The sequence below is a fragment of the Lygodium microphyllum genome, chromosome 1 (assembly GCF_053477565.2).
Source record: "Lygodium microphyllum isolate KBCC chromosome 1, Lygodium_microphyllum_v1.1.10, whole genome shotgun sequence".
Taxonomy (NCBI): Eukaryota; Viridiplantae; Streptophyta; class Polypodiopsida; order Schizaeales; family Lygodiaceae; genus Lygodium; species Lygodium microphyllum.
Window position 1 is genome coordinate 159,725,368 of NC_141135.1, and position 27,674 is coordinate 159,753,041.

Here is a 27,674-nt window from a genome sequence, read left to right on the forward strand (position 1 = left end):
GAATCGTGTTGCATTTATCCCTGTTAAACCATAAGACCCTTGGCTGCTCCACCTGGTGTTGAGCTCCAATAGTGGCAGCTTTGAAATAGAAACTCTAGAACATAAGAAAAGCACTTGCTTCATCCTATTTAATCCCCAACATCATCTACTTTCATTGGCAATCACTTCACATGCATGACAGGAGGCAAAAATTACATGGAATCCAAAACATGTACAAAGTAATAAAACATCCTCCTTGTGAATTGGACAGAGTGCTTACTGGATTGGTCAACTAGGATTCCAAACTCCTACTGATTAATTAATAGCAATGCTCGTGACAAATCATCTGTCAGATCAGCTAGCATACCAGGTTCCTCTTTACTGAATTCTACACTACCACAATCTTAGTCCAGGCAAAGAAAAAGGAGACGTGAGCCAAAAAGAACTCATCAAACATAAAAACGTGTGTTTTCATTTGTTGCCTGAAACAAGAAGTTCTACTCTAGAAGAAGGGAAGCAGACTTACTCAAATCACTAGTTCCAGTCCAATACAGGTTAAGTCCAGGGAAATGGGGTTCTGTACCCAAAACTTCATTCCCAAGATTTCAGAGACATACAAAAATCAGGCAGGCCGATCCACAGACATGGGATAAGGTCTGAAGCGGGTGTCAGGCCCACGTTGAGATTGCTTGCCAGCCATGCCATAGCCTTCAGCTGGGCTACCACCACCCATACCATATCCAGTAGCAGCACCAGAACCACTTAATGGTGAGCTATGGTGGTCGGGCCCTGGCCTTTGATAGCTAGAAGCACCATAATGATCACCAGTTGGAGCAGATCCATAGCCACGGCCTCCGTATCCATATGCCATAGGTCCAGTAGCTGGCTGACCTGTGCTACCACCAGAACCCCACCCACCAGCTGCATAAGCAGTCACACCACTACCATTTGCTCCATATCCAGCTGGACCACCAGCAGCTGGGTAAACACCTCCAGAGCTCCCCCAGGGGCTCCTTGGAGCTGCCGGAGAACTCCCAGCATACATTCCTGAAGGAGGAGCAGTTCCATAGGCGCCCATATTTCCATAACCTGTAGGTGCAGGAGTGCTACCATAACCACCCCCATATGCCCCCACTGCTCCAAAGCCTGCATTTCCAGGGTAAGCACTTGCAGCATAACCACCATTCATGACAGAACCATATCCACCAGCCCCATATGGAGCTGCTCCATAACTTCCCGGGCCATAAGGAGAATATCCAGGCCTTCCAGGAGGCAGACCACCATATCGATTATCCATTCGACCACCATATGTAGTCCCAGGGCTAGAATTATATCCTGGCCCAGGCCCATTGTTGAAGGAGCCACCTCGAGCAGCCATACCACCAAAACCAGCTCCAGAACTTCTTCCTCCAGGTGTTGAGAGCTCCTTGGGGACTGCAGGCTTCACCTCAACAAGCTTGTCTTTCAGCTCGTGGAAGTTCTTCTGGAGGACATTGCCCACTGCATCTTCCGAGTCATAAGTAATGAAGCCAAACCCACGAGGCCTCTGAGTACCAGCATCATACATCACAACAGCATCTGTAATATTTCCAAACTGTCCAAAGTAGTTCCTAAAATCTTCATCAGTGATTGTGGAGGGTAAACCACCTACAAAAATCTTTTTGGTTCTTGGGCCTGAACCTGTTCCTCTGGTAGGGTTTTGCTGCTCATCTCGAGGTAGGGCCTTCTTTGCTTCAACCTGAAACAAGTCCCCACAAAAAAGACACCATGTTGAGTGCTGAAACCCTAGAAACTGATTTGTTATCCATGAAGGCAATGGACTTTCGGGTGAAAATATGTAAATGCAAAATTTTCAAGAAGAGAACATGCATTAACAAATAAGCCTTTTGTTTCTATTAAAAAAAAACATATAAGACATTTTAGACCCACTATAATTCACATTGTGCAACAACATCATGAGCTTCTACTGGCTAGCATGCAGTTAGGGACAGCAGGCCGCGGGCCCCACCCCCAACTGCATCTAGCTAGGCAGGCAGAGCCTCCAGAGGAGAAGCTCGTGATGTTGAACCTATAGGGAAAAACGATGGAAAATATCCCCTTCTCCCACATGGGAAAATGTCTGAAACTTCTTGCGATACATGCCGCTACCACAAGCAGGAGACAGCGGGACGGTGCACTAACAGTAGCTAAAGCCACAATCAGAATTCAAGAAACTATTTAATGCGGATGATTTGCTTCTACCGGTGCTGACTTCTAATTTGCATGTGAGGCCACAAGAGACTGGGTTCGTACCACTCTGCCGTCAATTGTGTGCTTGTCAAGGAGCGCCCTATCTGCCACTGCAGGATCAGCGAAGGCGACAAACCCAAACCCCCGGGCACGGCCGGTGGCCTTCTCTTTCATGATGACAGCGTCCACGACCTCCCCGTAGGAGCTGAAATGGTCCTTGAGCTTCTCTTCTGTAGTCTCCCATGAGATCCCGCCTATGAACAGCTTCCCTGCTTCAGAATCCATGCACGCAGGGGCAGGAGCAAGGAGGCGAGAAGGCTTTTGCTCCTATCAGACCAGAAAAAACGAGACGAAGCAGGAACCCTAACTTCTGGGTGTGTGTATGTGTGTGCGTGTGTGTCTGTCTGCCTGTCAGTGTGGGCGCGTCGTCTGTCTGTGTGTCTGTTTCGTTCTCTCCTGTTGCTGGTGTGCTGGGTTTGTGTTTCAAAACCGGAGGGTCCTTTGTTCAAAGAGAGTTGCAAGCCACAAGAAAAGGCAAACTAGGGCGGGAACCTAAAATAAATCAGTCAGTCAATAAGAATAACAAGGGGGAAATAAAAATTTACAACATTATTATTCTTATTTTATTTACTTTATTTTCATTATTGTTATATACGATTATTGCACAGCCAGTTACCCACAAGGATGTGTTCCCATGCTTTGCTTAGAGGAATGCCATGCATAGTACTTGGCACATGCTATAAGAATCATAAGAAGAAAAAGCATCATTTCTCTCATTTTATTTATTATTGATATTAGTATATGACTATTGCACTCCCAGTTTCCCACAAGGACATGTTCCCACGCTTTGTTTATAGTAATGCCATGCACGTCACTTGGTACATTGTCTAGAAATAAATTAGTTAATAAGAATAATAAGAATAATAAAATAGTATTAATATTGCTCATATTTTCTTATTATTATATGAGTATTGCACTAGCAATTCCCAACAAAGACTTGTTCACATGCTTTGCTTAAAGTAATGCCATGCATAGTACGTGGTACATCCTATAAGAATCATAAGAATAAAAATTAATAAGAATAATAAGAAAAAATAAAATATTATTATTATTGCTCATATTTTCTTATTATTATATGAGTATTGCACTAGCAGTTCCCAACAAAGACTTGTTCCCATGCTTTGCTTAAAGTAATGCCATGCATAGTACTTGGTACATCCTATAAGAATCGTAAGAAGAAAAAGTATCATTACTCTCATTTTATTTGTTATTAATATAATCATATGACTATTGCACTATCAGTTTCCCACAAGGGCATGTTCCCACTCTTGATTTATAGTAATGCCATGCATATTGCTTGGTAAATTGTCTAGAAATAAATTAGTTGATAAGAATAATGAGAAAAAATAAAATATTATTATTATTGTTCATATTTTCTTATTATTATATAAGTATTGCACTACCAGTTTCCAACAAAGACTTGTTCCCATTCTTTGTTTAGAGTAATGCCATGCATAATACTTGAATAGTAAAAAAATATAGTATTATTTGTATATTGTTATTATTATTATATGATTATTGCACTGCCGATTCCCCACAAGGACATGTTCCCATGCTTTGCTAGAGTAATGCCACACATAGTACTTGGAACACTGTCTAGAGGTACAAGAAGTAAAGTGGCACTTTCTTTAACCCTCTTAAGTCATGGTACATGCTATCACAACTACGCTTTGAGAGATGTAAAGGTTTCCTAATAAAATATAAAGTATGAGGGGTTCAAGCATGTGTCACACAAGACTTACTTTACCTACTCAACTTTTGGAAGGTCTAGTCAAGCCTGTGTAGTAATGGACCCTCCATTACTAACCAATATAGGTGTCTTGCTTGATCCTTGCTCTCTTTTCTAGCATTATTTTTTACTCCAAAAAGGGAAACCAACTACACAGCATGTAGAACATGCCTTAACCCTCTCACTTGCTATAACATAGGATAACCTTACTACAAGACTTCATAAATGTCTAGTTGATACTTGCTTGTGACATGACCCTTACTCCTTTTCAAGCATTGATTTTCTATCTAAACTTCAAGGAAACCATCTAGTGTGCTTTTCTGAGATCGATATTTTTCAATAGTAGGCTATTATGTTGTTGGTTGAAAGTTTCTTAGTGTAGGGGATGAGGTACATGCACATGATGCAGGTGGGCTCCTTAGAAGCAATATGCTTGCTTTGCAATGAGTCAAATGCCTCTAAATGCTTTAGTGTTGCCTTCAAGGGGGATCATAAGATGTTCAAATGGTGGTTTTGGATGGTTGGAATGGACTCAGGAAATGCCACCAAGAGGAGGTCTAGAGAGATGTGGTCTAGAGAAAAGAGGAAAGAGAATGTTGGGGAGAGGTAGAGGAGAGAGAAGCCTCAAGAGAATATGAAAGAGGAGTCTTGAGGAGTGAGAGGGAGTGCTAGAAAGAGAGAGAGAGAATAGCAAAGGAGAGAGAGAGAGAGAGAGAATGTTGTAGAGAGATAGAGGGGAATGAAGTGCTTGGATGGACTCGAAAAATGCCACCACGAAGAGCTTTGGAGAGATGAGATCTTGAGAAAAGAGGAAAGAGAATGTTGGGGAGAGAAGCATTAAGAGAATATGAAAGAGAAGTCTCGAGGAGGCAAAGTGAGAGGGAGTGCTAAAAAGAGAGATAGAGAATAGGAAAGGACGAACAGGGAGGGAGGGAGGGTAGCCATGGGGGGAGAGAGAGAGAGAGAATGTTGTAGAGAGATAGAGGGGAGGGGAGTGTTGGAGAGAGACAAAGTGAAAGGTCTCAAGAATAAGAGACAATGTTGCAAAGAGATAGTGGGGAGAGAGGCCCTCTGAGAGACAAGATATAGAGGCAACCGCCAACACCCATAGACCACTTATTGCTTCAAGTGTTTCAAGTGAGCACCAATGGCTACCTCTCACATAGCCAATGCACTATCCCTCTCTACAAGTGTAGTGAGCTTACCTTGATGCTCGATTGAGTTACTTCCTCTCTCACTTTGATAGCTCCATGATCTATGATGCAAGCTTAAGTATCCTCAAGCCTCTTCCTCCAAGCTCCATCCTCCATAGCCACATGCGAGATAAGAAAAGAGAAGAGAAGAGAAGAAGAAGAGAGGAGATGGTGGAGGGCTTCACCTCCAAGATCTCTCACCCTCACACACTCACTCCCTCAGTTACTCACACTCCCTCCCTCAAGCACTCACAAGCAAGCAAGCAAGAGAAGAGAAGGAGAGAAGAAGAAGAGTCCACTTTGCCACACACCAAAGAATGAGCTCTTCATTCACTTTTCAACTTTATATACAAAACCCTAAATCCCTTTTGGGCAATCATCCCCTTCTCCCCTTTTTTTACATGACTCGTCGTTGTGGCAAGATCCTTTTTCCATCTACTCCTATGTGCCTTCTATTTGCCCTCCTTTCTACCGCTCATCTACCTTTACAATTTGCACAGGAGGGAGCCTAGCGCTCTTTTACAAAAAGTTTTATGGGCGCCTTGCATTTAAGAATGCACTTCTGCCTCTTTGACTTAGTTTGTGCTTTTCCACTTTTTTTCGCTTTCTTTTTGTGCTGAGGTTAACACAAGAAGAGAGAATGTTGGAGAAGTCTTGGGAAAAGAAGAGAAGAGGAGGTTGGGGATAAAGAAATGGAAGAAATTTCCAAAGAGAGAGTATACGTTGGAGTGAAATAGAGGAGAGAGAAGTCTCGAGAAAAGATGAGGAGAGAGAATGATTGAGAAAAAAGAAAGAGAATGGAGAATGGAAAGTCACTCAATGTGACAAGAGTGAGAAGTAGAAATGCCTTGTAAACAACAAAAGATTGTTTCTATGCTATATATAAGAGAAATAGAACTCAAAAACTTGTTGTATATACAAGTGTGGAATACACCTCCAAAACTTATTCCTATGTTATACAAAAGCCCACGTGTGGTGTTCATATGCAATGTACACTTAGGCTACTTGCACAAAGAGAATTAGGTCCATAACTCACTTGGAAAATCTAGAGACTTGCTTAATATAGAATGTCCCATGGTATAAGAGCTCCCCTTAATCTTGGATTAATGAAAAGAAGCAGTGGATCCCTTATAAAAGTGTCACTCTTCTATCTAGAAAAGCATAAAGATAGGCAAATGGTGCTTTTTGGTTGGATGAAACTCATTTCTATGATAAAATTTTGGGAACCACCCATTTTTTTAATGAAGCTAAGCTCCCATTATAAGCATTCCAAGAAAAATAGATCCCCCATCAGCACCTTCATGAGACACATCATTGTAGCTCTCACACCATAATGTTGCCCCCGTAGATGCTAGGTGGAACAAGGCTCTACAATTATGATCAGTCACACACACACACAGAGGAAGACTCCAAAACATGGAAATAGTCTTGCACTTAAAATTAGCTCCATGATAAACTTCTTAGAACAATCCGGAGAGCCTAGGCTATCTCTTATTCTTAACCACCCAAACAACTCATTGATAGAGGAGTTACTCAACTAAGAAAACCTAAGAATGAAGCTTGATGGACAATGACCTATGTATGTCCCAATAGAACTTAATAAAGTTAGTATGTTTGACCTAATTGGATGCTCTAACCTAGAATTGATGGAATTCCTAGAGGTAGCGAGATGCAAAAGTTTAGACCATAGCCATGGCACTAGTGGTCAATAAGAAAGTAAACAAAAGTAAGAAAGCAATCACCACTTCTACAAAGCAATCAAATATATTGATAATAAGTAAGTAGGTAAACATGTATTTAGTAGTTGATAATGCATGTACCTTCATATAGTAGTTTAGGTTAACGACCTCATGATAAAAGATGAGTTATTGCAAACATTTGGCTTATGCCTAAGCCAAAAAAGGGTGGAATCTAGTTCACTAGCTCAAATGTAGGAGAGAAGGATAGGGTCTCCACATTGAATGACCTCTTCATCAAGTGGTTCTCAAAGGTCAACTACACAAAAAATCACAAAGTTATGTCCATGAATACTGAGTAGCTAGATGACAAATCAACTTGCAACAATGTGTCAAGGATTAGAGGTTGGTTTAAACTAATACCTCCATACTAACTAACCCATTCACAAAGTAATGGTCATAGCTAACAACTATAGCGTAGAGTGAAGTATATATATATATATATATATATATATATATATATATATATATATATATATATATATATATATATATATAGAGAGAGAGAGAGAGAGAGAGAGAGAGAGAGAGTGTGTGTGTGTGTGTGTGTGTGTGTGTGTGATAGAAGCTATTTGGCTTGGATTTGTATATAGGCCTACTGTTTGCTTGGTCATTATGTTGGAAAATTACTTACCTTTTGATACCCAAAGCCTAGGAATGTGAACATTTTCCGAGATTTTGCGAGGCATACGGGCAATTATAGAGGCGAGCTCAAACTCAACCACCAAGTCCCACAGACCACTTATTCTTTCAAGCGTTTCAAGCCGAGCACTAATGGCTACCTCTCACATAGCCAACACGCTATCTCTCTCTATGAGTGTAGTGAGCTTACCTCCATGCTTGATCGAGTTGCCTCCTCTCTCGAGCACTCCAATAGCTCCATGATCCAAGTGCAAGCTTGATCCTCAAGCTCCATTTCCGTGAGCAAGACAAGAGAAGAGAAGAGAAGAAAAAAAGAGAGGAGAAGATGGAGAGCTTCTCCACAACAATCCCTCACCATCACATACTCACTCCCTCACACTCTCACACTCCCTCTCTCAAGCATAAGCTCAAGCAAGCAACAAGAAGAAGACGAAGAAGAAGAAAAGAGCTACTTTTGGCCACACACAAGAATGAGCTCCTCATTCACTTTTCAACTTTATATACAAAACCCTAAATCCCTTTTGGGCAGTCAACCCCTTTTTGGTCCGGGCTTGGCACAATCCTCCAACCCTTCTCCTCCTCTTCCCTATTGGCATGGCCTCAACTCGTGCCTCTAATCATTTTTAATTTGCATGGCAGGTGAGAGCTCAGTGCTCTTTTACAAAATAAATCATGGTGTGCCTTGTGCCCTTTTACAAAAGTATTGACTTGCGCTTTTTCTTGTGTGCCTCTCTCCTTGATTTAGGACTTTTTGTACTTCTTATGTTTCCAGATTTTTCTTGGCGCACCTTCGTCTTCCTTTTCACTTTTGCCTTGGCCTTGTCTTCTACTTTAGATTTTCTGGATTTTCCACCTTGTTCATCTGAGGGTTAACATTACCCCCTCCTAGATGAGTGCCAGTCCCATGGCACTCTTCGTCGTAGGTAGCAGGCTTTGGCATGCACTGAAGATGTAGGTGGAAGGGACTGTTGTGGTTTTCCTTGGAGGAGTTTTGGTGGTGGTGCGGATGAAGGTCGTTAGTGGCACTTTGTTGGCCTGATTGGATGGTGATAGGGTTGTTGTAGTTGGTAAAAGGGTTGTTCTTTGTTGGGAGTTGCACTCATGACTAGCATAGGTATTGGTGTTTGTGAGACGATTCTTTGGTGGGCTTGCATGATGATAAAGGACAAGAGTTCAGAGTTGAGTGTTGATGAAGAGTTGACGGTACTTTCGTTGCTCACCACTATTGATTGCGATAGTACTAAGATGGAGTGCGAAAAAGAATCGTGCAAATGGTTCAGGGTGACATGTCTAACCATAGGTGCGAGATAAGCTCCCTAGGTATATCTTGCCCTTGATGTGCCTTGAACAATTGTGGGGGATGTATAAAGGGCTAGGGGACTAGGGACAGAGCTAGCCAACCAAGGTCACTAAACGTACCTAATTTGAGAACCCCTAGGTGCTATGCTGTGATCATGGTGCCTTTTTTTTTCTTTTTTTCTTTTCTTTTCATTTTGTTTTCTCTCTCTCTCTCTCTCTCTCTCTCTCTCTCTCTCTCTCTCTCTCTCTGTGGATAAAATGAATACAATTAATGGAATACATTGAGGCTATTAGCCTTTCTTTTGGATTGAGAAATGTCAAGATCCAAATGTTGTGAAAAATGGATTACAAAGATGATTGTGTTACTAGCCTCGATGCTAGAGGAACAGTTGTTGAGATAAAGAGATACACTTGAGATTTTGCAAACCTCTTTGTAACATGTGAGCCATCGGAACAATTGAGGTAGCAACTGGAGTGAGCTGAATATAGAGTTTGGCCAAGAAAGAGAGAGTAGCCAATGACTATGCTTTGGGCCATGCTCAAATGCAATGTGTGCTTTCTGCAAAGGTGATTTTCTCTTCCAGCACGGCTTCCATCATGGCTCTTTGTTCTTGGTATTTTTGTCGCTTTCAAACCAATGCTTGTACCCTCATAACCTAGCTTAGCCATGCCACAATTACTAACCTTTTTCAAATTGACTTTGACCCTTTGTTTCTCGCTTTCAAACCAATGCTTGTACCCTCATAACCTAGCTTAGCCACGCTACAATTACTAACATTTTTCAAATTGACTTGAACCCTCTGTTTGTCGCTTTAGTGGCTCTTTCTTTACAAATTTGGTTGGCAAAGTGCTTGGTTGAATGTCACAATTAAGCGTATTTCATTGGCTTCCTCGTCAGAGATGAATTGCATGCGTTCATGTAGGAGCTTGTCATAGAGATCGTTAAGATATTCTTGCTCTTCCCAAGATAGAGAATATGACAAATAATCCTCAAGCTGCTCCCTAGGGAATGTGCCCATGTCCACAAGGATGTAGGCATGTGAGAATAATTTGAGTTTAGCATCCAACTCGGTCAAGAACTCTGTGACACTTCTATGTTCGATGAGGGCTTGCTCGGTTGCTATCTCATGCAAGGTTCTCAGAGTTTTCCTAGGCTTTAGCATAGCTGGAGGCTCAGGTCTAGATGAGCAAGATTGGTCAATGCTAGGATTTCTTATATCCCTGGGGTTTTCATGTTTCTCCTGAGGCTTTGCTGCTATTGTGTCATGGTTCTCCTTAAATTGACTGGTATAGTTTCGTAAACCTATTGTGACAGTGCTGTATCCACTCTTGATTGGCCAATGTAAGTTCTGCATGTCGATGGATTGAGTGTTGCAAGCAACTGTTTGATGGTAATGGTTGCTTTGATTTATCAAAATACACAAATGTCTGAGGTTTCACCGCCGTTAGGAGAGATGGTAATGGGTTCATTCATGGTGAACTTGATGCTTTATTCCTTAGCTCTTCAACACTCTTGGTCTCAATCTTCTTGGCGTCTACAGGCACTTGCAACAACTGTTGTTGTTTTCTCCTCTTTTTATTAGGCAATCGAGATGCATCCTTTAAAGACTCAGGACCTTGAACTAGGTCAGCCCCGTTGATGTGCTTGGTTGGGCCTGAGCATTCTCTTTCTCTAGTGTGTCCTCATGGGACATAACTGTGGCTTGCTAAACAGCCTCGCTAGGTTGTGAGGGTACAATTGCCTCTCTTTTTGGAGACTCTAGCTCTTTAGCTAATAGCCCCTCATCCAATTACATTGGTAGTTGCTTCGAGTCGGTCGTTTGCTCTAGAATCTTGTCCTTATCCATTGGAGCATGCTTCCATTGCTTCTTGTTAGAGCAAGTGTTGTGTTTAGAGCCATTTTTCTCTTGCTCTAGAGGTTCGGGTGACTCTAGTATAGAATCAAGAGACAGTTTAGGATTCTCATCATGTAGGCTTAGACAAAACCAGCTGAAGAAGTCAGGGTTGTATTGATGGGAAGCATAGAGATTTAGGATTGTAGGGTCTTGAGTGAGGCAAAAGACATATGCACTAACATCAAGTACCATGCTCCCTACTCCTAGCCTACTAGCCACGTGTAGATATTCTTCTAGAAGCAGTTTATTGTACAAGGGATGTTTTTGGATAGTGGCAGAAAGCTGGACCTCATGGACTGTTGCCAACACTCTTAATGAGGTCAAGGCAACGTATATGGAATCATGTATTGATGTCCAAAGGGCTTTCCTTTGCTCAGCGATGAGTGTCATTAGTCGGTGGCCAATTTTGGTTGCCAAACTTTGGTTGGAGTACTATTTATGTACAAAGTTACCTTGTCATTTCCCTTTTCATTTGATTGCTTTGAGCTTTTTCTTGTTTATCTCACATTGAGCAGTATAGAGTGAGGGTATCAAGTGCAATTCCCTAGCCGTGGCTTTTGGGATGTCCTTTATGACTTCTTCAATGAAAGCTACATAGCATGAGCAAACATGTTGTTGCTCGTCCCAAGTCAAGGCTTCAGCTATGAGCTTTGTGTGCTCTAGTGTTGGCCTTCCAATGTCCACATGGACATACGTACGTGTGGTGGCTATCAGCTTGTGATCAAGCCTCATCATGCACTTCATCTCTAGTTCATTGGTCAGATGCGCTATCTCTTTGGCCAAATCTTCAAGATATTTCTCCTCAAGCCTAGGCTTCAGGTGCTTCGAAAGTACTGGAGGTGTCAAGGATGTTGGTTGCGACATCTCTTCTTCCACACGTGAATTGCTAAGGACACGTTCTGCAAGGGGCATTGTCACGGCCAAAGATTGTGACTGATGTGATTCCTGATTGGAAGTAGTAGTGGTTAGTTCAGTGGATTGGTGTAGATTATGGTGTCAAGTACTTAGGCAGATCAGAAGTGGTTGTGTCTTTTGTTTCCCTTTGCGCATTCACTTATGCAGATCGAGCATTAGTTGAGCTAGCTAGGGTGGATTGCACATCCATATCCTTAGGCTGAGAATTAGGGGTGGTGTCATGTCCTGCATCTTGGACATTTGGAAGCTTAAATGGATATAGAGATTGGGATTGAGCTGCTGCACTTGATGGCTACTGTTGTGTTTCCTGTGTCCGTTTAGGGAAAGAGGTGTAGGAGATTTGGGACTCCTAGGTGGACTTGGCACTGGCTAGAAGATTTGCTCGTGGCTGTGAGATGATTCTACCATTTTCTTTTTTGAGCAATCAGCTTATCATGAGCAACATTGTGCCTATGGTGCTCATTATCCTCTTGGGAAGTCAAAGGTTCCTTGGACACTAGTGGTCTTTTTGCACACTCAATGGTTACATATGATATCCACTTGTTAAGCACGCTAGGCTAAGGATCTACCTTTTGAATAGTCATGTTTGGTTTCTTGATTTCAATAGTGAGGGGCTCAATCACTCCAATGTTGTTGACTTGAGAGTTGGATTTTTATTTAGATTTCCTCCTTTGCTTCTTTGCTTTTGATAAGATATTGCCTTCACCTGACAGAGGTGGTTTAGCAAGGGATTTTGGTACCCAAATCCATTAGTTACCTGTGTAATACCCTTGAGCACGTAGCAACATTTTAGATATCCATCGCGGCGTTGTGCTGGCTCTTAGTTGATACCTTCATCTATAAGACTTGGGCTTCTTTTGTGGTCTTCTACGATATTTGTAAATCCAAAGCCTATCCTTGGCATTGTCTCCTAACCTTCTTGTTTCAAGCATGGCCTCACTCACTGGTTCTCTCACTTCAACATGCGCTTGTATCAACTCTTTCAACAAGTCCTTGCTCTCGTTATTGGGATTGCCTGGTATGTCAAAATATTCATTGTCTTTCCCTCAAGGTTCGATGAGGTCACCCTTACTAAAGGTTGCAATTATCCTCACATCGGGTAGTGTCAAGGGTATCCTATTATGTGCTACATAATCAACCTCACACTTTGTCACCCTTTTGAAGGGTCTTCCTAGGAGGATTTCCTTTCCACAATTTGTACTATTTGGAGGAACATGGAATAGGATAGGCAAGCTTTCAGTTTCAATAGTTACAAGGATCCTGCACTTCCCTACAAGTGCTTGTGGGTGTCCCTCGTAAGGATTAATAGTTGCATTAGTCAGTGTGTGGTTGGCCTAGTCGAGTCCATGCTTCATAGGTCAAGATATTAAAATCAGCTTCTTTATCAATGAGAGCATCGGCATTGTGCTCTCCTTTTGCAGCGAGTTTGACCCTAAGATAAGCAGGTGGTACTATGTCTTCATCTTCTGGGTCTTGGGTTATAAGTTCAAGCCTTCTGATACATGCCTTTGAGTCCCCAATTGCACAACCAGATGTGAATTCTCTATTGATGTCTTGGGTCATTTGTGTAGTGCCATTTAAGGTGCATCTATCATCAAGACTATCATGTCTAGTCATCCTCATTGTTGTAGCTTGATGTTGTTGCATTCTGCTTTGACTAGATGCAATCCGAATGCAACATATACATGTTTTTACAGTGTGGCCATTTTGCCCTTGTTGGCTAGATTGGCCCATTGAGGTTCTAGGGTCTCTATTTGTCTTTGTTCAGGTATGGGCCAAATACTATGTGCAATTTGAAGGACCATTTGTAGCCAAGTTTTGAACTACTTGCTCTAAATTTCAGCCTAGTGATAGATCTATGATGTGCTTTTGGCTCTATATGGTCTTTGGGTTGGTTTCAGGGCTTAGATGTGTCAAATTTGTATTCTGTTCACTTGTCTGATTTTGACAATTTTTTGTTCAATTCTTAGAGTTCCGATTATTAAAATCGAGCGATCTGATTCTGCGTGGTCCGACTCTGGGAGTCGAACGATTGGATATGTCTGATCAGATGGCAATCCGATTGGACCAAGGTGGTTTGATTGGGGGGTTTTCGAATGGACACAAGGTGGTCCCCGACTAGCAATCCAGCTTGGATGGTCTGATCGGATGGTGGTCCGTGGGCCTAGTCTAACTGACTAGTCAAACGCTCGATTCTCCCAGTTGGACTATTCGACTGGTCTGGATTCTAGGAGTTTGATTCTAGGAGTCCAATTTTAGGAATTGGACTGTCTGAGTCCCATTCTAGCAATTGGACTTTGGTAACAGTGTCTGATTCCTGCAGATGCGTTTTCAGGGATGACGAAAATTAACTCGATTCTAATGATTTTGGTTATGAGGGGTCACATAAACTTTTAGAATGTAAGAATAGACCCTAATGAAGGATTGTATATACCTAGAATAGACAATAAACTCCAAATTACAAATTAGCAAACAAATCAAACCCTTTTGTCTTGTTATGACATCAGAAACCCTAATGCTTGTTTTCCTTTTTTTTCCCTCTATTTTTTCCTACCCTAATGCATCCAAATCACAAAGCAAATACCTCAACTCCAACCTGCTATTCATAATCCAAAAAACCAAAAACTTACTTGCTAAGGAGATCGAATACCTATTCAAACTCCCTCACTTCCTACCTATCCACCTCAAGCACCAGCATGGGGAAAACCACCCACGGACTACTTATTATTTCAAGTGTTTCAAGCCGAGCACTAATGGCTATCTCTCATATAGCTGATGCGCTATCTCTCTCTATGAGTATAGTGAGCTTACCTCCATGCCTAATCGAATTGCCTCCTCTCCCGAGCACTTTGGTAGCTCCATGATCCAAGTGCAAGCTTCAAGCAAGTTCAATACTCAAGCTCCATGCTCCAAGCTCCATTGCTGCAAGCAAGAGAAGAGAAAATAAGAGAGGAGAAGATGGAGAAGAAGATGGAAAGCTTCTCCCCCACGGTCCCTCACCCTCACACAACACTGGTACACAGATCGGATGTTGTATGCATACGTAGTGAGTGCCGGAAGGTCCCCAAGAACAAAATAACTCTACTTTTGCATAAAAAACAAGAGGGAAGGCTTGCATGACATGAAGCAAAAGACTAATTGGGTACAATCTCCCCCCATGCCTTGTGTGAGTGCTCCACAAAGCATGTATTTGATATATTATTCATCTCCAAGGTAAAAAAATAGCCCAATTTACAATTAGCATGCTTTAGCGTTTGTGTTTGCTTTTGTCCCACTAAAGAATTAAAGCGATTGGGTACCTAAAGAGTCGGGATGTGCCCAAATACAATGTCCAATAACAAATATTTAAATCGTGCACCCATGCACATACAAAATAATAAATAAATATCAGGCACTTCAATAAATAAACGCGTCAAAATAAATATTGGCGCCACGCCTAAGATGTGCGCCCATCAAAAATGATAATTTCTTCTAAATAACTTGAATACACACTATCACCCAGTGCTTCCCAATGCCACCATTGCCTGCTCTACACATCAACTGAAGCATTCACAATTATTAGAAAATAATAAAATTAAACCGACAAAAGTGAATACCTAGCAATCTTCAACTACAAAATAAATAAATTGGTTAGAACTCAATCCTAACCTTAATTTATTACAAGTGCGCACTCTAAACTCATAAATGTCCATTAATTTAAATATGTATTTTGCGAAATCACCCGCTATGGAATCACCCACTTGCACATTAAATTAACAAGACGCCTGAAAAGGACAAGCGTCCCCTATCGACTTTTTGCACAAGGAATCCACCTTGTGTATGAGCCCTGGCAACAAATATAATTTTACGGAATCCACCGCAAAACCTCACGGAATCCACCGTGGAATATGCCTCCTGGCATCACACACTCACTCCCTCACACTCTCACACTCCCTCTCTCAAGCACAAGCACAAGCTAAGCAAGCAAGCAAGAAGAAGAAGAAGAAGAGGTCTAGTTTTGGCCACACATAAGAATGAGCTCCTTATTCACTTTTCAACTTTATATACAAAATCCTAAATCCCTTTTGGGCGGTCATCCCCTTTTTGGTCCGAGCTTGGCCCATTCCTCCAACCCTTCTCCTCCTCTTCCCTATTGGCATGGCCTCAACCCGTGCCTCTAACCATTTACAATTTACACGGGTGAGAGCCCATGCATGCTCTTTTATAAAATAAATCATGGTGTGCCTTGTGCTCTTTTACAAAAGTATTGACTTGCGCTTTTTCTTGTGTGCCTCTCTCCTTGATTTAGGACTTTTTTTCACTTCTTGTGTTTCCAGATTTTTCTTGGCGTGCCTTTGTCTTTCATTTTACTTTTGCCTTGGCCTTGTCTTCTACTTTAGATTTTTCAAATTTTCCACCTTGTTCATCTGAGGGTTAACAACAATAGACATATAATGTTGCAACTTATAAAGAACCTATATAGTTGCCTTACCCAACCCTTATGCAAATAATCCTTATCATGTAAATCATAGTGCTTCTTTGCTAATAACGAGGAGCTCCTTTGGAATTAGTAGTACTAATGAACCTCAGATTCAATATCTTGATAATAGAGATAAATCCATTTGGTATACTAAGGCCAAAAGACTCTTTATGATGCACCCTCTAAGCAAAGTGCTAGCCCACTATGTGGAAGATCCAAATAAGGAGGGCACTCACACAAGTCCCTATTTGGGCATATAACAAGGAAAAAAAGGAATCTCATGATATATGCCCATCTTAGTGATGGTTCTTAGTATGATGCAAGGAAGAGGCATGGAACAACCACACAAAGAACTCATGTGTTGGAATTATAGCCAACAAGGTCACTTAAAGGCAATTTAGAGGTGCTTAGAGTGTGGCATTACACACATGAACCTTAATTACCCTAGGTAAAAGGCTTCAACTTTAGGAAAATTACATCCTTTGTACCTTGAGTCTCTAATGCTAAGAGTAAACCTATCCATACCAAGTGCAAAGAGTGCAGCAATTGTACCATCAACTACTAATGCATTGTCTAATAATGTTGCAAAGTGTTTTCATTGAAAGTAGTATCTAAGAATAATTAATCTAGTTAATGATTATGTTAAGGAAACCCAATAACAATTGGAAAAACAAGACAAGGAGATGTTTAATAGTATTCATGGGCTATTGAATATATGACTGTCTTCAAACTTTGAAAGTGTGTAGTCCCTAAGGAACCAACAAAGAAGAGCCCAAAAGATCCCACTGAAGATACCACCCCATACACCTAAGAAGGTCATGCACAATAAGTATGAAAAGTTAAACTGGCATGGTTGTACTGTTGGCTTTAGCAGCCAATGTAACAACCTCACAACTAGGATTGTAGAAAAATATGAAAAATCAGGTCAATCATTTTTATAAAAATCTAGGATGATCTTGAGAAATAAATCTAGCTTTTGCCATTTGACTTGTAAGAGATAGTTTAGAGGTTTTAATTGCAAATGCAAAAGTCCCCAACATTTTTGCGAAAAATATTGTTGTATAAATCAATTGGATATTTTATTAAGAGCTCATGAAAATTATATCAATTTAAGCAATACCATAAGATCAAATGTACACTAGTTACTTTCTTCATTAAAACTAAGGCTTGGGTGCTTACAAAAGAGGGAAGTAACCACAAAGAGGACCGAATGCCCAAGGGGAATGGGAAAACCCTAACCCTTAAAGTTCTATATAAAGAATAGAACCAACTATTCATACCTATGCTAATTTTGCTTCCTATCTCTCTTGCTACTCTATTATCCAAGTGTATAAGAGTGAAGGAGAGGGAATGAGGGAGAGCATGCATGGAGTGAGGAACTTGTGAATCGTAAACTTTTTTCCATTCTGTTCTTTCATTTTCATCATCATTTTTTCTCTTATGATGAGGCCATGCACATAGATGATAGTCACTCATGGGACAGGCCTATGCAATTGGAGTTTGACTCCTTACAAACTAACCATACATAAGATTTGGTTCCTTTGCCTAATGGCAAGAAGGCATTTCCATGCAAGTGGGTACACGAACTGAAAATATCCTTGGATGCCCCAAAATGGCTTATAAGGCCAAATTGGTAGCTAAGGGTTTCAAGTAGGAATATGGTGTTGAGTTCAATGGAGTGTTTTCTATTGTGGTCAAAATGATGACCCTACACTTTGGTACTAGCATTGGTTGCTCATATCTAGATCTAGACCTTTATTAAGTGGATGTAAAGACGACTTTTCTACATGGGGACTTGCATGATGAGATCTATACAGAGCAGCCTAAGGGCTTTGAAGAAAAAGATAGGGGACACCTCTGTGCAAGTTGAGAAAGAGCCTTTATAGCCTTAAGCAGACACCTAGGGAATGGTACCACAAGTTTGATACTTTTATGCATTCACATGGATATAACCGTAGTGTTATGTGTCCATGTTTCTACACGAAGAAAACTCATGATGGCAACCTTATGATTGTGGCACTCTATGCGGACAATATGTTTATTGCTGGGAGAGCTCATTGATGAGTTGGATGCCTTAAAAACCCAGCTCAAGAAGAGCTTTGAGATGAAGGACATGGGACATGCCTCGCATATTCTTAGGATGTGTATCATGTGCAATTGCTCTTAGAGGCTCCTTTATTTGTCACAGAAGGAGTATATCCAGACCAAAAAGTCCTTGAGTGGTTTCATATGCAGGATAGTAAGCCTACTAGTTGTCCTCTACCCTTTCATGTCAAGGTTAGGTAGGTCAATTATCCACATTCTAATGATCAAAAGACCAAGATGGCTAAGATCCCTTATGCATCCACCATGGACAATTTGATGTATGCCATGATAGCCACTCATCCTGACATAGCATTTGCAATGGGAGTTGGGGCATGCTATATATGGCTACACTTGGCAATCGACATTAGGATACCATCCAAGGTATCATGAGGTACTTGAAGGGCACAACAACTATGTGTATATATTATGGTGGCCATGATATAGGAGTCACGGGGTGCACTTACTCTGATTATGCAATACATGTAGATATTAGGAAGTCCACCTCTAGCTATGTCTTCACCTTTGCTGGTGGTGTTGTTTCTTGGATATCTAGGGTGCAAAAATGCACAACCCTCTCTACTTTACTGAGGCCGATTATGTTGCAACCATTGAGGCTTGGAAAGAGACTCTTTGGTTGGGTCATCTAGTGGCAGACCTTGGTATTATTGATGTGGTCCCTAAATTGCATTCAGATCTTATGAGTGATTTCTAGTTAGCCAAGAATCCACTCTTCCATGCAAAGACTAAGCATATTGAGGTGTGTTACCACTTCATTAGAGAGGTCATTGAGGACAAGTCTGTTGACCTTGTCAAGATCTCAACTAACCAAAATTGTGTAGATCTGCTCATGAAAGGTCCCTCAGCAGAGTGGTTTTCCTTCCTTAGGAATTTGATGGGGTTGGATGAGATGACACCTTTTCTCATCCTATTGTACTTATGTACATTTGTACATTTCACTTTTTTATCGTTCTCTCCTCACTAGGGGCACATTCACCTTTAAGTGGGAGGCTGTTGGGGATAAATGTGTCTATGCCTAGCCGCCCTTGTATTAGTTACACTGATAGTATCCACACACTTGTACATTGTAGATGGCGGCCACCCATCATTGTCACTTCATTCTTTATTTTTCTAGTGACATTTGAATAAAGGGAAGGCCAATCACACATTGTGATTGTTGGAGTTCCCACGTCTGGTATCTTTCTCTCTCTTGTCTTTCTCCTTCCACCACAGCTCTTGCTTTTGCTTGTGTGCTTCCACTTTGAGCTCACTCTCTTCATGAACTAGTGTACTACACTAGCGCACACCACCGGGCAATAGTCACATCCTAGTACACTATATATTGCACACACTCTCGTGCCTTAGTGCATAGACTCATGCACCCCCTTGCATACCATCATGCACATAGCTTCACACCTAGATGCACATATCTTACTACTATGTAACTCCACCATAGTGCATGTGCATTGTGCACCCACCATACACCAACATACCCTAGTGCACATGCACATGTACACACCTAGAGTAATACACACTTATGCACTCATCGTTGTCTCTTTTTTTCTCTCACCCTAACACATACTATTCTCAAGAGAGGGTCAAGGGGAAGGAGGAGGGAAGAAGATGACACCTTACAATGTACTTATGCACTACCTTATAACCCATTCTAGGTCCATTAGACATAGAACTCTTGTACATAGAGTATGAGGTTTTGATTATAGTAGGAAGCTTCCACCCACTATTTTACCCTTATTGTTTCAAGGAAAATAGAATCAATGTGAAGACAAGAGAACTGTATGTAGGCTTGCATATAGAATAGAGATATAGAATTTCATTAGAACTAAGAAATATTGCTACTTTGATAGTAGTAATGCTATTTGAGAGGAGATGAGGAATGAAGATTGGTGTGATGCTCGAACATGGAATTTTTATCTCTTGTTGAGAAGGTGCCTGAATCTTAGATAGTAATACTATTTATTTAATTGATACATTAATTTTAAATATGCATTTTTCTCAAATATTATTCTAGTCACTAAGATATTCCTTTGACAATGGTGTGGCACAATCCTGAGGCAAAAAGGCAAACTAAAGCAAGTTTTCCACCCCTAGTATTTTCACAAAGAAATACATGATACTACAACCTTGTTTTTGACTCCAGTTGTGTCTTGTTCTTTGGTACAATTATCGAGTTAAGTTTAGCAAACGTTGTACTTGGCAAGTTAACTTTGCAAAAAGTTAAAGGTCGAACTTAAGAAAGGCCCACACTATTCAATTTCCTCTTGGTCATCTCCATCACTTAGCCATCTCCATATCCTTCAAGTGCTTGGCCATCTCCATCCATTCCATCACCATCTTAGCTTGCAATTTCCACCATCGTTACAATAACAATGCTTTAGATTTCATGATGGGCTTTGCCATCTTCACCACCTAAATCATAACCAAGAGTGATGCATCATTAGCATGCATTGTCAGCCATGATAGGAGGTGAGCACCTTTTCTCATATCTTTTTTAAAAGTTCAAGCATGTGGGTAAAGCTTGCACTAGTGCTACCTTTTCCCACATGCCTAGGGGGTTCTTTCTTAGCTTGGAAGCTCATTCTCAAGTTGAAAAAAAAGCAATAGGTGTGTGGGAACCTTGCATTGTTGCAAGTTTCTCGGTTCTTAGCTTAAAGAAAGTCTGTGGAAAGCTTGCACTAGTGCGAGCTTCTTCCACTTGCTAGGGTTTTTTAAAAGCTAAGAAACATTTTTTGAGCTTTCTCAAAAAAATTGTCTTTTGGCCTTCTAAGGTAAGAGAAGAAGACCTAGTGTGGGGGAAGTTTTCCTTGATATAATCTCCCCCCACATGCCTAGGGTATTTTAATTCTCACCTCTTGGAAGGCCTTGATAGAGGTGGGCCGTTACTTTTCTTTAATTCTTGCAATTTAGGGTTGCCACTTTGTGGATGTTGAATGGTCTCCCTACTCAATTGTTTTTCGCTCCTCATCTCTTGAACATTTTCCTAAATGGATTGGCCTTTTGGTCTCACTAGTTTTCCTTTCCTTGTCAACTTGCTTTGAAACATCCATGGGAAGATCCTATCATGGTGGTAAAATGAAAGTGTCAAAGATAATGATCAACTCACAATATAGATGCAAATGACTTGATTGACAGAGTTGATAGATTGAATAGGTTCTACAAGATCTTCCAAGCAATCTAAGTCAATTTACTATTCCATGCACTTTTTTACATGTTAAAAAAATCTATTTATAGCCTTCACAAAGGATGCTACCCTACAAAAGATATGTGCTCTATAATAAATATATAATCTATCCATAAGTTGTTATAGGACAACAAGGAGTTTGAGAAATAGAAGGATGTTTTAAGGCTATTCTCATTAATTCATGGTCTTCTCTTTTTTGTCCTTATAACTTTAAGTAGTTCACTAACATGGTTTACATGTGATGTGTGTCTCTAGATATACCAAGGTATTACAAATCTAGGGCTAGGGAGCAATCGTATGAAAGAAAATTCCCTCCCATGTGGAGAATCTTACCAAAAAATACCACAAATAAGCATTGTCGAAAGAAAAAAGGTAGTAATATATTGAACAAGGAGAAGTTTGAGAAACAAAATGAGAATTTTAGGGTCATTCATTGATTTATGGTCTTCTCCTTTTAGATCTTAGACCTTTAAGTAGTTCACTACCATTGTTTGCATGTCTTGTGTGTCTCTATGTAGAACAAGGTATTACAAATGTAAGGCTAGGGAGCAATCATCCCCATAGCAAATATATATCCCAAGTTGAGAACCCTTTGAATCTTGTGAACAAGCATCATCAAAGAGAAAAAGGTAACAAGACTACTCACAGGATATCAGTCAATGGAGATGGAGAAGTCCTAAGAAGAGATAGAGAAAGATGAAGAAGAAGGTAAGGATGAAGAGGATGAGAAGGAGATAGAGGAGGACACGATAGTGCGATCTACTTAGGAGCAAGGCTTTGAGTACACCCACCAACAATCCCAAGTTGGCTAGTGTTGCAAAAGTAGGACATCAAATACTTTTTGATGCCAAATTTAGAGCTTAAGAGTACGGGTGAAAATGTAGAATAAGAAGGTAAGGATGAAGAGGAGGAGAAGGAGGTAGAGGAGGACACTATGGTGCAATCTACTTAGGAGCAAGGTTTTGAGTACACCCCACAACAATCCCAAGCTAGCTATTGTTGCAAAAGCAGGACATCCTCTACTTTTTTATGCCAAATTTAGAGCTTAAAAGTAGGGGTGAAAATATAAAATAAGAGGGATATAAGAGATGATCATGTGAAGTGGTCCCTTGATCTATTGATAAGAAAATTATATAAAAACTACATTCTACCTCTTTGGATAAGTTTTACATAAATATGTATACTTTTTTTTTGCATTGAGTCGTCTTTTTTGATTGGTGCCTCGCAAGGATATAAGAATAATGGGTAGTGAGGTAAATACCATTGCATCAACATTTGATAATAATGGCCATGTGCTTGCTACACCTTCTTGATAAGTCTAAAGAAGCCTAGATATTTAGATATGCTTATATCAAATGATAAATTTGTGAAATGGGTGACATATGGGCAAAGATAAATGAAGAGTTTGAGAATTAACTTGTTGGTGAGTTGGGAGCACTTGAAAAGCAAGAAAATCTTGGTTTGGAACAACAGTAATTAAATTTGCAAAGCTTGGGTTGTCAAGGATTAAGATAACCTACGTACTAGTTTGAATTGGCATATCAAAGTGTATTGTCAACTTTCCGATATTAAGAGAGGGCAAGAATGAGAATTATTGTTGGCCCTACACGCATGCATGGATATGTTTGTCTCTATTTTCATTCTTGCTTGGTAGTTGTTTACAATTTATGTCACAATTGTGGTTTTAGTTGGACTTGGTTGAAACTTTTTTTCTCTTATTAGTATTATTCAAAACAAGCTTGACCAAGATACACATAGTATATAAATTTGTTAACCGAAGGAGACAACAAGTTGCAAAAGAGCTATTCAAATAAGAGAATAGGATGTGAAACATGCTAACTTTCGCTCCCAAAATTGTGTTGAAAAAGTGAGGTAATTATTTTAATTAATTATATTATTTTTATGCAATACAAGTCTAAAGGTGGATATTTAATTTTTTTCATCTATATGGATATGTCTTATGTATTTTTGTAAAAAGGAAGTGAGAGCTAGCTCACACCCATGTAAATTGTAAAATCTCCTAGGTTAAAATAGAAGACTTATGATAGTTGTAGAGTTTGCAAGAAATATCATTCATTTTTATAAGGACCATGTCCACAAGTCATTGTAGATAGAATGTAAGCCTAGAGTCGAAACAGAAGTTGTGCAATGATTGTAGAGATTGTAGGCAACCTTTTCATTCTTGCATGGAACATGTCCATGAGTCATCATAAATAATCTACAAGCCCAAAGTAGAATGTAAAGGAAAGGAGGATTGGTTGGAAAAGGATATTCACCCAATGCCAATCAACTCTCTGCAATGTGCAAACTTTTCAAAGGGCAACTCAGTGTAAAAGAGTCTGTAAAGCTATCATTAGGATGAATTTGATAAGCCCAACTCGCTCATCCTCAAGCATCTGATGAATGAAGTGATATTTCACTTCGATGTGCTTGATTTTTGTATGAAACATAGGATTCTTTGCCAAGATGATGGCACTTTGATTATCATTATGTAATAATGACATGTCTTTATCGAGGCCCAAGTCTCTCACTAGATAGGCAAACCATATGGCTTATTTGTATGCCTCTGTGGTTGCAATACACCTGGCTTCAATGGTAGATAATGCCACACGTTTTTGCAAGCAAGACATCCATGAGATTGCACCACTAACTTTCTAGTGCCAATATTCCTTGCATAGTTTGCATGTGTGTATCCAAGGACACCACTATCACTTTTTCTAAAGCATATATACCTAACTCTTGTACTACTAGAATACCTCAAGTTACCTTTCATTGCTTCCCAATGCTTCTTGCTGGGGGTTGACATGTATGTGCTCACTACTCCCATTGCAAAGGTAATGTCCAAGCGAGTAGTAATCATAGCATACACGAGACTACTCACACATGATGAATATGGAACCTCACCCATTTTAGCCCTCTCCTAATAATATTTGGGACAATCATCAACATCCTTTCACATATGGAGGCAATGAAGTACTTATTGTCTCCCCCCTCCATATTAAAACATTGCAAAACTTTATTGACATAATCCTTTTGGGACAAATAGAGTAATCTCTTTGTCCTATCCTTGATTATGGGTATGGCAAGAATATGATTTGTATATCCCAAATCCTTTATTTCAAATATTTTCATTAACATTTTCTTTAGGGCATTAATCTCATACTTGTTTTTCCTAGCTATCAACATATCATCCACATAAAGAGTCAACATTATCAGGCTATTAACTTTAGCCTTTCTAGTGTAGGAGCAGTGACCTGTCTCACTTCATTTGTAGCCATGAGACTACATAAAGCATCAAAATTATTATACCATTCCCATGGGCTTGCTTTAATTCATAGAGACTCTTTTTTGGATTGCAAACAGGCTTTTCTTTGCCATGTTCCACAAAATCCTTTGGTTGTTGTATGCAAATCTCATTATGAAGGTCTTCATACAGAAATGATGTCTTGACATCCAATTGGACAAGGTCTGTATCATCATTAGCCACCAAGGCAATCACAATGCTAAGAGTAGTCAATTCCAATGCATGTGAGAAGATCTCATCAAAGTCCACACCATGTTCTTATTTAAAACCCTTGGCTACTAACATAACCTTCAACTTATAGATCCACTTGGATGGCAAAGCATTTTTTTTCTTTGGAAAATGAATCAACTCCCAAGTTTGATCCTTTATAATGGAATCCATTTCAAATTATATAGCTAGCTTCCACTTAAGCTTATCATCACAAGTCATGGCCTCTTTATAACAAGATGGTTCCCCACAACCTGTCAACATTACATAGTGAACCCTAAGCTTAAATCTCTCAAGGGGGGAGAGAGACATGAGTAGACCTAGGTAGCATAATGGGTTGACTTAATCTCCATTATTTTTTCATAAGGTACCATAGGGCTCTCAACCTACTACTCTAAATCTCCCTACTTCCTGCTCACTAGATAAAGCACCATCTGTGCCCTCCATTTGCATATTTGGTGCACTTGCTCTATGTGATAACATAATAGGTGGCTGCATCCTAGAAATCAATATTTTTGATTTTCACTTTCTTAAGAGACTACTCATGCATCTTCTTCCCATTAAAGATCACATTGTTATTATGGACAATATTCTATCTTGTAGATCCCAAAGGTGATAATCTATCTTGCCACTTTGTCCATAGCAAAAAAAAAGCACTTAGTGGATTTTGGTTCTAGCTTGTTGTGCTTTTCCTTTGGCATATGTACATAAGCTTCATAGTCAAACACTCTTAAGAGACATAAGAGAACTTCTTGCCCAACCATGCCTCTTTGAGAATGACACCATCCAAAGTAGTATTAGGTGACATGTTTATCAAATATACAGTAGTCACCATAGCCTTAGCTCAAAATCTTTGTGTAAATCTAGTACTAGACAATATTCTCAACATCCTTTTATTTATTGTCTTATTAATATGCACTACAACATCGTTTTGGGTAGGATTATTAGGTTTTGTGAGTTCCCTTTTTATCCCATGTGCTTCACAAAAACTTTTGGACTCATGAGAGATATATTCCCCATCATCATAAATTCTAAAGTTTCTTTCTAGACTAATATGCTTTAAGTGCCAAATTTTTTTGAGAATAAGACAAAGGCTCATCTTTCTTATCCATAGTGAAAGCCCACACTTTCCTAGTTGCATTGTTAATAAATATGATAAACTAGGATGGCTTCCTGTAGAGTTTGTAGATATAGGTCTATATATATCACTATGCACTAAGTCAAGTAGCTTACTCCTTTTCTTGTTTAAGTTTTTCTTATGGCTAAACATGCATGCTTTTTGTATATACAATGCTCAAAAATAAAAAGATAAAAAAAATCAAGAGAAGATAAGTAGCCCAAATGGGATGGCATTTTCATTCCTTTTCTAGACATATGTCCCAATTGATGATGCCACAAAGATACATTTGACTACTCAATTACTACAATTATTACATGATTTTTTATAGAAGATACATGAACATGATACAAAGTGCTATATTTGGCTCCTATAGTAATAACAATTGATCCCTTGTGGACTTTTCATGACTAATTTCCAATAGTAGAGTATCCTACGTCATGCAACTAACCAGTAGATATGATGCTCTTAGTAAGTTTAGGTACATGTCATACATTCTAAAGCGTAAAGATAGACCATTCTGAAAAGCAAACTACACATTATCTATACCAACTATATTATATACATAGTAACTTTCAAGATGGATTGATCCAAATGCTTGTTGCTATCATATGAATAGAATCACTTCTTAGGAGGAGTCACATGAAAAGATGTACTAGATTCAAGTATCCAATCTTGAACCAATTATCTATTTGTTGTAATTAGCATATATACAAGAAGAGTAGAAGTAAGTAGCATTTCACTATCATCACTATGAACCTAAATTCGTTACATAATCAACCACATTCCTAGTTTTTGCATTTATACTATTTTTTACATTTTTCTTCTTGAGTTGCTAATGTTTGATCATTTTTACCTATCCATGGATTTCTTATATCTCTTTAGCCAATAAATACCCACAATATCATTCAACTCACCATGTAGAGCTAAATTAATGATGGAGTTGTTCTAAATGTGTCCCATGATGCACACAAGGAGCACAACAAAAATATTGCTTTAATCTCATCCTCAAACTTCAACTTTTGAGCCTGCATCTAACTGAATATGAGGTTGGACTCATTGAAGTGGGAGGCAATAGTAGAGCCCTCCTTCATCTGCAACTCAAACAACTTTTTCGTGAGGTACACCTTATTAGAGGCAGTTTCCTTCTCATAAGTGTCACATAGCTTCTTCCATAAGTCATATGTATTGACCTTGGAAGAATGTTTCTCCCATTTTTTTCTATTCAGTCTCACTCACAATTGCAAAATACACAAATTCTACCAAGCATAGCATAATAGTGGATTTGGTCAATGTGTCAAGTTCTGACCGATCATATTTAGATATGTTTGTTAGTTTTTTGAGTCTATGCCTCCTATGGGCCTCAATTGCTTCTTCTAAATAAGGACATCTTGAATTAGCTCCTTTCACAAAGTTACTACCATCAAACTTCCTAATGTTATAAAGTTTCCTATCCATTGTAGATGATGAAGCCATTTGTGCAAAAAGTGAAAGTAATTTTCAAGTGACAACAACCAGAAAATCAACAAGCCATGCTACAAAATTAGTATACTTTCTATAATATCTACTAAATATAACAAGAAATGAGAGAAGATAGAAAATAAACCATAGGTCAATAGTAGTAAATCA

The 27,674-nt window shown here is 39.6% G+C and overlaps 1 protein-coding gene across 1 annotated transcript; it reads right to left on the minus strand.

Annotated features, from left to right (window-relative positions):
- Positions 1-430: 430 nt before the first annotated feature.
- LOC148041881 (uncharacterized) lies at positions 431-2,741 on the minus strand. The gene is made up of 2 exons (XM_087683733.1): positions 2,272-2,741; positions 431-1,717 (listed from the first exon to the last, which is right to left on the minus strand). The coding sequence occupies exons 1-2, from the start codon at positions 2,491-2,493 to the stop codon at positions 602-604; spliced, it is 1,338 nt and encodes a 445-aa protein (XP_087539859.1). The 5' UTR covers positions 2,494-2,741; the 3' UTR covers positions 431-601.
- Between the last annotated feature and the right edge of the window lie 24,933 nt (positions 2,742-27,674).